The sequence below is a fragment of the Dinoponera quadriceps genome, unplaced genomic scaffold (genome assembly GCF_001313825.1).
Source record: "Dinoponera quadriceps isolate SergipeBrazil2010 unplaced genomic scaffold, ASM131382v1 scaffold720, whole genome shotgun sequence".
NCBI classification, from domain to species: Eukaryota; Metazoa; Arthropoda; class Insecta; order Hymenoptera; family Formicidae; genus Dinoponera; species Dinoponera quadriceps.
The window spans coordinates 80,105-97,001 of record NW_014554811.1 but is presented as its reverse complement, the minus strand read 5'-3'; the positions used below and the strand labels follow the sequence as shown (position 1 = coordinate 97,001).

The window sequence follows — 16,897 nt, the reverse complement described above, 5'->3', positions numbered from 1 at the left end:
CCATTTTCGCACTTCCTCAGAATTTTGGAACCATGTATCAAATAGATTATCTCGCTTCTGACGTCATTAAACAAGGACGGTCACAGCAATTACTCCGGAGCCTTAAACATGAGGACGTTTTTGTTCGAAACTATGAATAGTCAACCATCGATTCTGATCCAGTACGCCGATATTTAAGAAGTAAAAAGCAACTTAATGGAAAACAATTACTAAGTCGCTGCTACAGCGATCTATTTGTGATCTTACGAACTTTTGCGAGCACCTAATAGATTTATCACGATCGCTTTCTCCTCACACTGGATCTCTCACTCTGATAAAGACGAGACGTATTAAAATAATGTTAAGATATCCTCCGTAGCTGTCCGAGGAAAGATACGTCGAATTAAACCCGATTCTTGATTCTCCCTTCTTCTGTCTCTGCCCCGATTGTCATAATGATCGATGTGCTCTATCGATTTGTTCCAGGAGAACGGTTGCCTGTACTCGCACATACGATGGGGCGAGGCCTTCGTCGTGGTCTACAGCGTGACGTGTAAGCGTAGCTTTCAGGAAGCCAGGGGACTTCTCAAGCAACTCGCGGATCTACGCCTGCCGTCCTATTTCACCGCCCTCCTGCTCGGCAACAAGAGAGATCTGGATCACGCTCGGTAAGCGTAAATCACATTGTTACAAATATGATTAACGGTCTCGTAAGAGGCGGGCGTGTACCGGCGTGTAACGTCCGATGATCCTCCGGCCGGCGGTGATATACGAGCAAATAAAACGCCCGTACGCGCCTCGCTCCGAGCGTCGTAAAAACGGTAATTATTAATAAATCAATGGCGGCTCGATTTTTCGCCGCTTAATCGGCGCGGAGAGACACGTCCTTCCGGATCGTGTCTGCGATCTTGTTTATTCCGCCACGGCCGCGATTACAATCGGCCGATTGTCCTCCGTGTTGAGTTATGAGTCGTCGGTAGAGAACTAGATGAAGCCGCACATTTGTATCGCCGCGATGACGTCTCAGTCTGTCGCCGAGTAATTATTTATTGTTAATATATTATTGTCATACGGACCAGACGAATAGGGCGAATGTTGCGAAGTAATTTTTCCCCGTCGACGGGGAGCCGAGAAGAAAAAGAGTTATATACTTATTCTCGAGTAATGTCGCGCTTACACGTGGCCCATTTTTCCATCGCGGCCTCGCAAGCCTGGCACACTTCGCCGATTGGCGTCTTTAAGGGGCCCTCACACGATCGATGTTTTTGTCGAGTTCCGCGATACTTTGTTCATTCAATTCAAGCGGACTCTCCTACCTAAACGCAACGCAAACGTTTTAATATCTTTAATATTTACTCATCTTGGTAAACTCCAACGATTATACTAAGCTGTCACGCGATATTCAATTATATCGGCTTCGCGCCTTTTAAATCAAACTTCTGTAATACCGATCCCATCACACGAATCACTAAATATTTGTGTTTGAAATTACATGTGATTTCTTCACAAAATTTGTTCACTCTTTTAAGCGTTCTTTTGCGTCCGCCATTGCGTCTGCTCTCTTCGCGCTGATTATATTAATAAATCATTAGTAAATCACATAATTTCTGATTGTGTACAAGTTTAATCTATTGTACAACAAAAATTTCCATATAAATAAATAAATACACAGAAATATCAGATTCAACGAGAAATGTATCTAACATGGAAAAACTCGCGAGAAAAATCGCGGTCTCTAAGAAACATCGCGTAAGGAAGACTTGGCTTCGGCTGTCGGCGAAATTAACGAACGGCTAATTCCCGAGCTCTGTTTAGCGCTAAGCAGGCCTGTCGCGGCTGTGATGCCAAATCTCGTTCTCTGAATTGAGATTTATCGGACCGCGAATGGACTCGCACGAGACGGCGACACGGATCGTATGAGGGCCGCTTAAGTGGTCGCGCTCGTCGCAAGAATTACAATATCATTTCGCGCGTCGCGCGATCTCCGATCGGCGACTTGGTGTTTCGCCGTCGGCGAATCGTCGATTATTCGATCGTTCCTCTTTCTTTCTCTCTCTTTTTCTCCTTTTTCTACTCTTTTCTCTCCCGCCGATCGTTTATCCCGGCCGATCGCACACGCGCGATTTGCCCGGCATGCGCGCGCGCGTGTACATATGTATGTATACGTGTTCGGCCTATTAATCCTGCAGTTCACTTTCCACCTGCGAGTAACAGGATCTTCGCCGACGTTTCCTAGACGAGGTGAGATTTCGCGTGCGCCACGCGATTCGCGTTTTTCCAGACAGCTCTCCTCTCCTCTCGCGGTACCCGGCGTTTTATTAGGTTGTTCCCGGAGTTTTGTTGCCCTTTCCGCGCTCGCTATTGCTCAGTGTAGACTTACTACAGACCGCTTACTCGCCGAGGAGGAAGCGGGGGATCTCGGCTCTTTCGTTTCTGAAACTTTCGATCTCCGAAGTGTGCGGACGATTGCATTGTACCGCAGTTGGGGAAATCTATTCTTAATCTGCTCGAAGAGTTTTCGGAAAGTTGATTTTCTTCGAAAAATGTAACAATTTGTTCTTCGAAGAGATCTTTCGCTTCTCTCTCTCTAAAATGGTCTCTCACTCCCGCAAACATCTATCGATAGTTTGAATATTGATATTTATATTGATTTATGACTTAAAATTGTACATTTTTTGCATATGGTGTACTTTATATCCTCGTAACTCGCGGAACCGGCGGGACTCGTTCGGAGGACCCTTCGACACTTCGAAATTTCCTGTGTCGCATTCTCATTCGTGTGGGAAGAGGCTTTTTGCTCGGCGCGTGGGTTTTCGCCGGCGCGTTTTCGCAAAAACCAGTTCAACGAACTGAACGATCGGCCACGCGATGGAGTAAGTTAATCGGCCGACTGGTATGCCAACTCCCCGGCGGACCGACTCATCCAAGTCGGTCAGGCGACTCGAACAGGTAAATAGATCTTGGCGAGGTAAAGATCGCGTGGACGGTTTCTAGACGAGCGACAACGACGACGACGACGACTTAACCACTACCGGGTGTCTTGAATCAGCATCCAATGCCGCCTTTGCGGTTTGTACACGGTGGCCACGTGTCGCATTTCACGCATCGGCGTCGACGATCCGGCGGTTCGACATACAAACGCACGAATGAATAAATAAATGTCACAGTAATAGAGGGTTGCCGATTAAAACGACGGGATGCGAGTCGCGGAGATATCAAATAGTTCTATGAGCTTCTTTGATTTTATATCTCGTGTCTCTGGGCGTTCTGGTTGGGATTCTAATTTCTTCGAACTTTCCGAAAGATTGTAGAAGCCTTAGAAAATTTTGAGTAAGCATTACTCAATCTAATTGGTTTACATATTCTAGTTAAAAATTCAAGAAATAATGAGCTTTTTTATGTTGGAATTCACCGAATATTATATAGGAGATTTAAACTAGTTAATCGCATTGGTATGTTTGCTAACCAATATTCGGATTGTGTCCATTTTTTAATTTAATTCTTGATACACAGTAAAAAACATTTTATACTTGTGTTAAAATCGTTGTGTTAAAAATCGATCCTTGTAAAAATTGTGTTAAATTTTTAACAAACCTGTGTGTTAATTTAACATATTATGTTTATGTTATCTCAATATATATTTTGATTTGAGTCGATATTCAACAGGTGCGTTAAAATAACACTTGTAAGTATTAAAATGATATATTTTATATTTCAATGTTGATTAACATATTACGGATGTTAATTTTGTGTTAATTTTTGACATAATATTTGTATTATTTTTTAATATTAATCTTCTGTTAAATTAATATAAAAATTTGTATAGAGACATGTGAAATATGTTAAATTTGACACAAAATGTGTATGTTCCGAAACATTATTATAAGGAACATTACTAGTTAATTAATTAATAATATATGTTATTCTATTATATTTGTATATATTCTGTAGCACCAAAATGAATCTGTTAATAAATTAAATTTAAATAAATTAAAATAAATTTAAAAAATCGAGGATTCGAATGTTTCAAATATATTTATCTTAAAATTTAAGTGTGAACAATGAACTTATGAATAGATTTTTCTATTATTTTTTAGGAAAAATACATTAATTCCTCAACGCTGCATGTTGCCGCTTGATAAAGTAGTCCCCGCGATAATTATCGATGTGGTAGGTCTCACGTGGCAAAGTGGTCGCACGCGCGTTTAGCGCCGCGGAACGTAATTCCCTTGACACGACACGTAAAACCCGAGCGAACGTCGTGGGAAAAATGTAGTTGGCTAAAAGACGCGCGATAAACAGGTGTGGCTTGCGTGCAGTTTCTAAGCGTCGATACATCTTGTCGCATTTTATGCAACCAGTCGCTCAAAGTGCATCATTGCGTTGCGTGATTCGGCCAAGAGAAAGCTAGGAAATACTGGTACGCGTTTGCTCCTTTTATTTTTGGCGACTTGAATAAAGAGTGAGACAGCGGCGACGACCGCGGCGGCGGCTCATTAACCTTGTCGGATCGGCGCGGCTTCTCGTGTATCCGCCAGAGATAAATGTCCATTAATAGGGCAACGAATAGTTTAGCGTGCAAAAGCGTCGAGTCCTTTGGATTGCGCTTTCCTCGCCGCGACATCATCGAAATTGCATCGGAAACGCAATCGCGTTTAAATATTAATTAAATTAAATATTAATTGCGTTATTATATGCTTGCAAGAGTTCGTATGCTATTGAAGTCATTTTTATTTATTAATAACAATGAGATCACATGAGATATTTAATCAAGCTATCAATAATCTTTTGATATCTTTCAGGCAACAATTTGATCCCGCGCCAATAAAATGATTAATCTTTTAAGACAATCCATTCATCGACCCATTTTCGCACTTCCTTGGCATTTCGGGACCGTGTATCAGATAAACCGTACTGCATCGATCTGAATAGATGAAAATCAGATGGAGTGATGTCTGGGGAATACGCTGGGCGCGGCAGGACTTCCAAATCTAATTCGAACAACGTCTCTTTAGTTGCAACAGTAACATGCGGCCTGACGTTATCGTTAAGCAAGATGACTGCGGTCGATTCGCGGCTATTCGAAGGCTCTTTTCCTTCATGGTTTGCTTCAAACGCCGTAGTTGTTGACTGAAGCGATCTTCTGTGACTCTCTATCCCGGTGGTAACAGCTTATACTAAAACACTTTTTGGTCCCACCAGACACAGAGGAGAATTATATCCGTGGATGTTACGTTTTGTTGTGGATGTCGATGGTTGGCCGGGATCAATCCTTGACTTTGTACGTTTAGGATTGTCAAAATAGATCCACTTGTTGTCATCCGTAACTATTCGCCGTAAAAAAAAACTTTTTTATATCTGGCAAGCAATGAGAGACAGACGGTAAGCCGGTTTTCAATCGCATTTGCAGAGAGTTCATGGGGAAGCCATCTTCTTTCCTTCTGGATTATTGCTTTCAAATGGCAGGATACTGTCGATTCATCAGCTCCAAGCTGTCCTGCAAGCTTTCTTAATATTTAGGCCGAGTTTTCGTTGAGCAACACTTCCAATTCATTGCTCTCCATCTCGTTTGGACGACTAAAACGTGGCTCGTCGTTGACATCGTAATCACCATTTCTAAACATTTTAAACCACTTCTCACAGACAGCACCAGACACAATGTTCTCTCCACAGGTTTCACAAATCCTTTTGGTTGTTACAGTAATTTCACTTTGATTAAAGTGTCAAAGTATGCAATGGCGAAGATGAATTTTATCTGGTTCCATCTTCTCCGCGTTAAATGTGACGTTTTATTCGGAACTATAAATAGTCAACCATCAATTCTGACCTATTATAGCCAATATTTCACAACTAAAAAGCAACTTAAAGAAAAATAATTATTAAATCGCTGCTGTAATAATCTATTTGTGATAATCTTACAAACTTTTGCAAGTACCTAATAATACGTAGTTACTTAGGGCTAAAGGCCGTTCGATAAGAATATTTTCTTCATTAATTAATGCTCGTTTCTACCATAATGGCTTAAATTTAATCGATGGTTATCTCAACGGAACTAACCAATCGCATTGATCGGTTCAGCTAATTGACCATTGCGATTGGTCAATTCTCCATTGAGCCAATCGTAATTAGATATAAACCATGATGGTAGGAACGGGCATTAATAGTCATTAGCTAGAGGCAATCATTATCCTGGCACCTTTTGCCGACGAATTTCTATCTCATCGCTCGTTAGCTGATCGCAAGAGAGGCACGTAAGTGAACAGGACATCGCTCGATATTCTTTTTCCGTGCCGGATAGGAATTTTCCCGAGCGATTCCCGCAGGAATGCGGATCGTCGTTAACGAAGACACGCTCCTTTTCTCGCCTTACGAGCCACATTCTCGTCCTTACGCTCCTTTATGGGGCTTTGCATGCCGGGAGAAATCTCACCGATGATCTAGTAACGACGGCAACGCGGCAATTACAGCCGACGCTACTATACTATACAGGATGTCTTGAAAAGGCTTGTGCCACTCGTCGCAGGATTCTATTGGCGAAGGAATTCGAAGCAGCTCGTTCATTCTGTCTGTTCTGAGCTAAAAATTCGTTAAAAAAAAATTCGATTAAAGGTACAATTATCGATGCCGAGTACTCCCTTTGTTTCTGTAATCTCAAGGTTTTGTTCTTTAACTCAAGATTTTGTTTTTTTAATGTTGGGCATTGAAAGCTTGAAATAATTGTCGCTATGAAGATCGGAGAATCAAAAATTTCGAAACACGATAATAATTTAAAAAGACATTTGAAGTAATCCGCCAATTGTGAGGATAATGTCTTTGTTGCAAAACACCGAAAGTCGCATAAACAGAAAAAGGGCAAACAGAAAAAGAGAGAGAGAGAGAGAGAGAGAGGCAGAGACAGACCTTTGTACAATAGTATCGGACGAGGGACACAGACCCGACATTTCAGTCTCGACTTTGAACGAGTCAACCTTTAGACGACGAGAATGACGAGAACGGGGCGGAGATCGTGCGAGTTTTACGGCATGCGAGCGCGCACGAGTTCACGCGATCTTACTGGCGATCGAGGTAGGCAGGTAAATAAAATGTCGCGGAATTGCTGGGAATTTCGTCGAACTAACAAAAGGGAAACGCCGGGGCGTATCGATAGCCAACGGGCGAATACCAAAAATGTCACACACAAATAAAATGTCACAGACACACGACGGTGTCGCAAGCGAGATTGGCCGATCGATGACGGCGACGGCGGTGGCGGCGGGAAAAGAGCAATTCGATTTACGTAACTGGCATTTTGATGGCATGCAAGAGATACGCTCTTCGTAACTGTCACGATTACCGTTGAGAAATTTAATTAAACCGGAATTATGCGAGAGACCCATCGATCCCGGACTGACTTATAAATTACAGCGCGCCTTTCCTGACGTCGCATGCGAGGAAAATGATCAACTTTAAATTAATTGCGTCGAGCATGACACCACTTTTGCATGCGAGCCTGCGCGAAACTCGTCGAGCTCGCCGAGACATGAAGTTTCAAGGTGCCGAGAGGTGTCGAGAGGTATTCGGAGTCCCGTAGCCTCGCGATTCAGGAAGACTCGAAACGGCTGACGCGCCGCATTCGTTCGATTTTTCTTAATTCTTCTCGACGACGACGAGGAATTTTGAGAAGATAAAATAACGCGCGCTTGTATGTTTGTAAGTGGCGGAGACGCGCGAAAAGCGAAGACCGTAGGCCGATTCGCGATGAAGGAACATCGCGCCTATCCTATCCGGTAGCCGCGCTCGTCGTCTTAATGGAGTTCATAAAGATTAGAGCGAAGTCCGCTGCAGGGCTGGTGAAACCACTCTCCCGAGAACGAGTTTTCGCCGCTTTAGATACATCCAGAGAGCGTCGTTCCAGCGCGAATATTGCGCATCGATAAGTTTATCTCGAAATATCAGCCGGCAATCCCTCGCAGCGAGAAGTGTTCGCGTGGCTGACGCGACTGGTCCGAGAAAAGCCACTTCCGTTCCGATCAAGCCCCGGTTTCTCGAGATTTTTCGCCCTGCAAACGCTCCATTTTCCCATTTTATATCTTTCCAACTTTAGTCCCCATCAAACATTTCGATTCTCGTTCTTTCCTATACAGAAAAAATTTAGCGTTAAGGACGATGAATGAAATGAGCCGATTTTGGCCTCCGGAGTGGCAAACGGTTTTTTTTTAAGTTTTTGAGCTGCTAAATTTGATTCTGACTTTTAAAAAATTTTAATTTGTCGAGGAAGTATTAAAAGCAGCTATGAAGCTATTAAACATCTAGTACCGTAAATTGTTGTTGTTGAGCTTTACAAACGTATACATTCGTGTTTTCCTGCTATTAAAACATAATAATAATGCTCTCATCTATAATAGTTCATGCTGCACATAATAATGCTCTCATCTGTAATAGTTCATGTTCTGAATAGCTCATGTCCGTGCACTCTATACAATGGAACCCTTTTATAGTCACATTTTCTGGACCGAAATGTAACTATTTTTTCTCCTCTACATCTTATGTATATATTCTCCTATGTAGAGTATAATATATAGATAGAATATAATATAGAATACAATATATAAATTTCCGTTCATAAAAATATTTTACTACTTGTTGCATTAACTTACCACTGGGAATTGTAAGATTTACGTAAAAAATATTTTTAAACACCAAGATCCGCTTCACTGAATAAGGCCTTGTTCATTTATTAATTTGCGTTGTTCACATATCAGTTGATTTTCACTTAATATTGTTTATTATATTATAGTTTTACATTTTTATTAATATACCGTTTACGTAATAGTATAATAATAACGTAATAATATTTTTATATATTTTATGGCTTCATATGCTTATTTTAATATTTTCCTGACAAATTAAAATTTTTTACAGGTCAGAATCAGATTCAGCAGCTCAAAAATGATAAAAAACGTTGTTTTTATTTCCCACTCCGGCATTTTTATTTGCCAAAATCGGCTCACTTTATACCGTCTTTTATATATTACACATTTCCCAAACGATCCACTCAAATTTTTGTGTTAATTTAACACAAGATGAATTGAAAAAGAATACAAAGATTAATACACAAAATTAATACATTAATCGGCACTGAAGTATAAAATGTGTTATTTTAACACTTACACATATTGAATATAATACAAAATGTCAAATATAGTTTTAAAGGCTCTAAAAATATCCGATTTTTTCAATTTTTTCGCAGTTCTTTTCGATTTCTTTTTGCAAGAAACATGGGAAAAAACGTTTCTTTTCTTTTTTCAAGAATTTTCGGGTTTTCTCTATGGAAAAATTGAAAAGAACAGCTTTTTAACTATAATATTGAGATAACAGAGACACCATATGTAAAATTAATATACGAGTATGTTAAAAGTTTAACATGAAATTTTAACAAAGACCGATTTTAACAAAATTTTGTTTATTGTGTACGGGAGCTTTGGGAATATTACATCTCGGAAGCGCGCTTTCTATTACCGAGGTTTCTTGACCGTCTAAAATCTTTGTATTTACGACTACGCTCTTGATGTGGTTACAATTTCCATTCTCCTCGAGATATTTGTCATCCACGAGCGCGATACGTTTGTATTACTTTTACGGTCCATTATATCTGGCTGGGCACGATTGACGTGGGTTGTCCCCAAACGCGTAATAAATATCACGTCTTGTCCCCTTTGGATTAAGAAAGAGCGCGGGGTGTGGAGCAGAAACTAACGCCCGCAAAGCTCGTAAAGCAACGGATCGCCTCGTATAAAATAAAAGGGAACGCACAGATTAACGGCCACGAGAGTATGCACGTCGCTCGACCCGCGCAGGATCGCGCTCGTCTAATCGCGCCCTCCTACGTGCCCTTCGTGCCTCTCCCCAACGTTGCGCGCGAGGATCATGTGTTCCTGCGAATTTAATTGTCTCCATAAATATCGGAGTCCCTCTGCCCCACGCGGAGCCGCGTTCCCTGCACTGGAGGTGCAGGAATCTCCCTCTCCCATCCCCGCGTTTCTCTCGCTGCCTCGTGTCCGGAGATTCCGAATTCCTCGTCCGCCCTTTGTGCCGATTGGAATGCATAATGCATCCTGTAGCCGGCGTATTAATTATCAACACTCTCGAAACTTGAGAAAGAAGTTAAAGATTAAAGATCCTAAGTCTGGGTATTTTTTATCACTCTGAAATGAGTACAAATCACAAATTTCTCAAATAGAATTCTCGAATCTTAAGTCTGTCTTTTAATTTTTTTAAAGAAAAAATGGAAATAAAAACCTGGAAAAATAGCAATTTTGGCAGTTAGAGTTTTTTTTACAAATTCGAAGCATTTTTTTACAAATGTTTATTTATATATTTTTACAAATATATAATACAATATAATATAAATGTATAATTATATAAATTATATAAATGCATAATAATGTAAATATATATTTTTACAAATGTATATGTAATGTTTATCGGCCATTGTATCATGTCGAAAATCGCTTATTGGCGGTACCGCTTTTATTTATATCAACTAAAACATCACTTCTCTCTTAACGTAAAAGACATAATCGCCATAAAATTTTTAATGATGACGCTAAGTGGTCAAATGTAAAAAATTTCTATAAAATGAGACCTAATAGTTAAAACAATTATATAAGATAAAACTACGATTCATGTGCTTTTATAACCAGGTAATTTCTATTTTTGTTCTGCAGCTCTGTAGATATCTCTCTTTTAACGCCTTTTTTAAAAGCCGCATAATCGTTATAAAATTTTTAATAAGGAGTTCGGTGAGCAAAGATTAAAATTTCTATAAAATCATTAAAACGATCATTAAAACGAATATACATGTTAAATTTACGATTTATATGTCCTTATCATATTCAGATAATTTCAATTTTTGCGCTAGAAAATTGTTAATAGGAAATTAGGTGGCCATACGTTAAAATTTCTATAAAATGAAACTAATAGAATTAAAACAACTATGCAGGATGAATCTATGATTTATGCACTCTTATATTTAGATTATTATAATTCGTTATAATCCAATTCATTCCGATTGTTGCGCTACGAGCATTAAACATCTTCTCTCTGTAGTAACTACTTCATTTTATAATCTCTGTGTGTGTGGGGGCGGGGGGGAGGTTAGAATATTATAATTTATGCGTTCTTAAATATATGAAAATAATATTGAAAAATCTCGGATAGCAATTTAAAATGGTTGTAATGTTAACACTTTTAAGATACAAACTGTAAAAACCACCAACAAATGGTTGTGATGTTAACACTTTTAAGATATAAACTGTAAAAACTGAAATTTCACGACAACCAATCAACATGCATCGTAGCGAAGAGGCATTAACTCTTCGATATTTCGAAATTTTGATAACATGTCTTTTATTAAAAGGTGATTATAGAAATTATTTAACCATTGGATTATATCACCGGATGTAGGTTTTTTAGACATCGGATAATTATAGTACAGAAATTAACATAGAAGTAGAGACACAGGTCTATATCCTGGATTCACTTTTATCGATAAAAATGCCTTAAATGTGACTTCTCAGTCAATCAGATGGTTTCCAAACCATTTTTAGAGGCATTTTTATCGATAAAAATAAGTTCAGAATGTAGACCATAGTGCATAACGTGACTATGTATACATATATAGAAAGACACACATGAGAGTTGACGAAGCTCCTATTAATCCTGCCATCGTAAATCCTGTGGCGCCTGGCTGCTTCATCCTGGCGAAATTCCAGTGACTGTGCTTCCTCTCGTAAACGTCCGGTCTTTATGTCGTCGTTCAATCACCCCCCTTTCTCTCTCTCTCTCTCTTTCTCTTTCTCGTATCTGGTGTTTGCCAAACTCGCGGCATCCGTCGTCGGTCCGGCATGTTCCGCGTCACCGTGTATTTAATTCGAACCTTGGACGATTCCATTGACTTCCACGGCGCAATGTCCGCCGCTGAATAAATCTGCGTACGTTCGCGGGCATCCGGCCTGCGTTTCCGCCGCTCAACCGATCGATGTTTCAACACGTGATTCCGCACATTCCGCGATATAAACCACTCGGCCTGAATCACACGGGTTGACGATCCGCCGACTGACGGACGTATTCCGGACGTCTACCATCTCGTTTTGCCAAGCCTTATGATCCTCAGAGCTACAAAATTAGAAAGTTTCAAACTCTCACCGAATTTTGCTCGAAAGACCTGCGTTTCCGCGAGGTGCAGACGGCGGAGTTAAAAAAAAAAAAGACGCGATAGTTCTATTATTCTTTCGAATCTCGATGTTTTCGTTCGGAAAAACATTTCAGCTGCGTTCAGAAAACAACGATTGCACAACGGTTGAATAATTCGTCACAGTAACTTGTCTAAATTTAGGGATCTAACAGACAAGGACCAATAATCATTGATCGGCTCGTTGCTTGCTTCTGTTGTAGAGAGGTGTGCGTAGATGAGGGCCAACAACTGTCGCTGGCGCACGGATGTCAATTTTACGAGGTGAGCGCTGCGGAGAGTCCCGCAGGAGCTGCGTTGGCCTTCCAAGCGCTTCTGCGGGAGGCGAGATCGGTGCAGCTACTGCGAGCGTTGCCGATCCGCAGGAAGCTCGGTGTGCACTCAGTCTCGAGGGTCCTCGGTACGATTTTCGGCAAGAACACCACGAAGGATCGCAAGAAGAGGCCGTCGTTGAGCATATGACGCCTCCTAGGCGCCCTCCTCCTCGGAGGACGAGACGAGCCGGGCAGAAGGGCCGACATCGTCGTCCTCAGCAGCAACGTCTACTCGAGTCGCTAACGAGGTCCTCGGCAGGAACGAGTCGCCGCCGCTTCGAATTTGGTATGAATTTCCCTTCGATCTTGTGCCTTTCCGAACTCCGAAGAGAGTGATCGCGCAATCGGACAACGCTCGATCTCGACTTTGGAAGCGCTCTTTTCGCGAGATCCCTCGTAATGACGTCGTCGCCGGAGGAAGAACGCGCTCGATACGAGGGGCGATCGAGTTTCCGCGGTCTTGCAGCGTTCAGGATCTGAAGCCACGTGAATCCAAGGCTGATTTTCCGGCGTCGTGATCGCGCGAATTGTCCGAGGACCTCGAAAGTGCAACTTGAGAGAGCCCACGGGACACCCGAGGTCCCGCGGCGGGATCTGACAACCTGGACGACATCCGACGGGTTCCCGAGGCATCATCAGGACTGCGAGAAGGTCGTTCCGCTCGTCCGGAGGGCGAAATCCCCCCCCCCCCCCTTCCCTCTTCGTGAAAAGAAGAACTACTGCGAGTGTTCGCGCGTGCGATCCTGTTTTCAGCGCGGCATTGATGTGTCCTCGCGCGAGCGAGAGCAATGAGTCAACGCCTCCTGACTGCTCGACAATCGTTTCTTTTTGTTTTCCTTGGAATACATCTCGCGGTGACATCTCGCAGTGATCACGAGTGACCGGCAAAGTTGTTCCTGAACACGTTAGTCCTTAAGACGATCGACGGAGAACGATTCTTCCGGTCGCGCCTCGCAACCGGTTCCGCGAGTGCAAATTTTATAATTTGGTACGCATAACACCTTGCAACGCTCACTCGGTGTTTAAGTTATTACGTCGCTAACTCTAAACAGTATAAGTCGTCTCGCGTCGTTCCTGCTGCATTTACAAACGTTCCACAGACGCACTTTAAAAGACATCCCTACGCAACAAGAGTCGAGATAGACTTTGATTCTCGACAAGAACGTTATCACAGCTTCTCGGCGCCGCGATTATCTTTTCAGAATTATTTTCCGGTTTTTATATTTCATAATTTTTCTCTCGCGTTCTGCTTTGCCCCAAGAATTTTTTCGCGTTCGAGCGAAACGCGTTGTACTGTTTAGAGTTCATTTAATTTCTTTTTTTTTCTCTTTCGATGCTCCCGAACGAAACCCGTGAGTCTTTCAAATTTCGATGCTCCCACCAAGTGGAGAAGATCGCGATTCGATTTCCTGCCTACCGCCTTAGCCGTCTCTCGAGAAGTGTTTGCGAGCGGCTCGTCGAGAGCGACCGCGACACCTTCGCCGGGCGTGATTGATTCGATGATTTAAATGTTCCTAAAGAAAGTAGCCTAAGTGTAAATAGCGCACACGTTCGCTTATCATACTTCGCGGAGGGATTCTTCGTGGAGACTCGAGTAATCGTTAAGATTTGCATACGAGAGAAGAGAAATAATGAATGCGATTGCTGGAACTCCGGACCCATTAAAAGTTATCGTTGTCGAATTGTCAAATGACTAAGAGGACAACGCGAGGAAGCATCATGAAAGCATCGAATTCCGGAAGATTTGGAAAATTTCCCATGAAATTCCATTCGCTGTTTTATTGCATACGGCTTTTGTGAATTCCTACACGGAAAAAAACTTAATATCAATTCAAGGTTCATATTCTCATATATAGAATGTTCCGCGAATAAACCGACAAACTTCGTCAGCGTATTTGAGAGGTCATTCTGAACAAAAAACGTTATGTAAACAATGAATCAATTCGGCTTCTTTATCGAGATACGGAAGTTGTATTGATATGAACCACAAATAATCAGAGGCGTTCAAATTTAACTTAATTTTTGTTTAATTATTTGTGTGAAATTGCGTTTAATATTGACATAATGTACTAATATTTACACATATTGTTAAAAATAAGCACTTCGTGGTTTTATGCAAGTAGACGCTTCCATTGACCGCATCCATACAATATCTCAAAATCATTGCTAATATTAACTCATATAATTTTATATGAAGATGAAACTTACTTATATGGAGAAATTCTATGTAGTTCAACTAAAAATATCATATTCTTGTTATTCAAGAATAATTTTCACGAATTGAAAGGAAAAAGTATTGAATAGAAAGAACTATATCTTCAAGCTAAGAATTGTAGTCAGTTTGAAGATGTTCTTTCTATTCAATATTTTTCTTCTTAATTCATAACACATTCTTGAATAACAAGAATGTGATATTTTTAATGGAACTATGCATTGGATGGATGCAAAAGTTTTAATGGTTTTGCAGTAGTTGTAAGCAATATTTTTATATTGCACTATTAACAGACATGTTTATTATATATCGTTAAAAAGGTAACACTATCAGTTGTCATTGAAAAAAAATTATTTTCGAAAAAATGCAAATAAAAAAGCCTGACTTTTTATAATAAAACTAGTGTTCTTAAATATTTAGAAAAATTACCTCTGGGAAAAAACCAGTTTTTCGCGACAGATCATGACATTGTATTACGAGCATATCAAGTACATTATATATAAACAATCGCGAGTATATATAAGAATATGTATTATACATGTGAAGATATGAGTCGTGAATTGATACTAATTTTTTTCCATATAAATTTGCATACAAAATAGAAACGACTTTTAATGGGTTAACAAGTATCAACGATCGTTCGAATGGCTGCCATGTTACACGTCGGTGACGACAAACCGATTATCGCGTGTCTCGTCCACTATTTACCGTAGAAAGCCTTTGGGCGTTTGCCTTTTTGCTAAGCCTTACAATCGCGCTTCGACGTTTTTGTAAGTCGTCCTTTTTTCTACGACAAACATAGAGACTACGGTTGACTTTAAGGTTCGCGTAGTTCGTAAACGCTTTTCAGTGTCTTCCGAACGACGTAAAGCTCGTCACACGATGCCTCTTTTACTAGAAACCAACGTGATTTTTGACGATAGAAAACGGTTCTATATGCATACGTCGATTAATTAACGAGCGGTGAATTGCACAACGCTTTTTTTAGCGCGTCGGTTTTTAGTAAAAAAAGTCCACGAGCGCACGTGAGTCGAGCTTTCAAAAGCGGCCTGTCTCGTCCTGAGGCAGGATTCAGCAGCGAAGTGCGTATCTCTCTTCTCGCGATACATTCCACTTGAAAATTAGCGTCTAATGTGTGTGAGTGCGTAATTCGATTCCAGGCAGATCGTCGCTGTATTCGAAGTGCTAGTCACTTGTTATCGAGAGGAGATAATAATAAAGGAGCGTCTTTTGTTAAGTCGAATCTTCAAGTCGAATCTCCGCCTGCCTTTGCCCGTTTCCAGCATCGACGTGACACCTCGATGGTGCTCTGTTGCAGTCATTTCAGCTGAGGGTAAGTCAATCATCAGAGGAGTATTTTGACAAATATAATATAAATTATAATTATACGCACTGTGATTATATACATATTGAAACAGTATACTCCTTATGTTATCGAAAACAATCATAGGATCGCATGAATTGATAGTCCCACCAGGTATTTGTACAGTAATTGAGACCAAAAGATTAAATAGCTAAAACGTAAACATGTTTACTAAAGATTGACAGATAAAAAAGTTACATTATTTATTGACAGATGAGTTGCAGTATAAAAGTTGCATTACTCATTGACGGTGAAAGGAGTACATAAAGAAAGTATTTGATACTCTTTGAGTATTTACTCGGTGATACACGCATTCGAAGCGATGAATTCCTATCAGGTATGGGAGTGACTTACTTTACTTCACTTTTCCTCACTTCTTTCAAAACATCTCACTTTTTCCCACTTTTGGGAAAAAATTTTCTTCTAATTTTTTTCTTACTCAAGTCCTTTTAAAAATAAAATTCGATCACAAGAAATCATGTTCAACAATTAACTTCTTTAAAAATAAAGCAGAAGATATGACAATATTTCAATATAAAAATGGAAAATAACAATGACTCCGATGACACAATGTTTATAAAGTGAAGAACTGTGATTTTATTTTTAACACTTTCGCTGCCGATCCCGCGCCAGTGCGTGATCTGGCCTCAACGTTACGGAGCCAATCACGCGCCAGCGCGGGCTGTGGGGTGATGTATCAGTCACGCGTTCGGCGGGGCACTAATTATCAACACATCCTCACGTGACCGGCAGCTAATGTGTTAAGTAAATATTACTTGAATGTGTGTAGCACTTTT

General features: G+C 40.7%; 1 protein-coding gene across 1 annotated transcript; it reads left to right on the top strand.

Annotated features, from left to right (window-relative positions):
• The first annotated feature begins 333 nt into the window (after positions 1-333).
• On the top strand, positions 334-15,968 carry LOC106742103 (ras-related and estrogen-regulated growth inhibitor-like). Its single transcript, XM_014614735.1, has 2 exons — positions 334-647; positions 12,415-15,968. Exons 1-2 carry the CDS (start codon positions 442-444, stop codon positions 12,671-12,673), a joined length of 465 nt encoding a protein of 154 aa, XP_014470221.1. The 5' UTR covers positions 334-441; the 3' UTR covers positions 12,674-15,968.
• The last annotated feature ends 929 nt before the right edge of the window (positions 15,969-16,897 follow it).

Excerpts from the sequence above, each read along its gene's own strand:
- LOC106742103 (XM_014614735.1), top strand. The coding sequence starts at position 442 with ATGTGCTCTATCGATTTGTTCCAGGAGAACGGTTGCCTGTACTCGCAC. Across the intron at positions 648-12,414 it reads AGAGATCTGGATCACGCTCG|AGAGGTGTGCGTAGATGAGG; the intron begins GTAAGCGTAAAT and ends CTTCTGTTGTAG.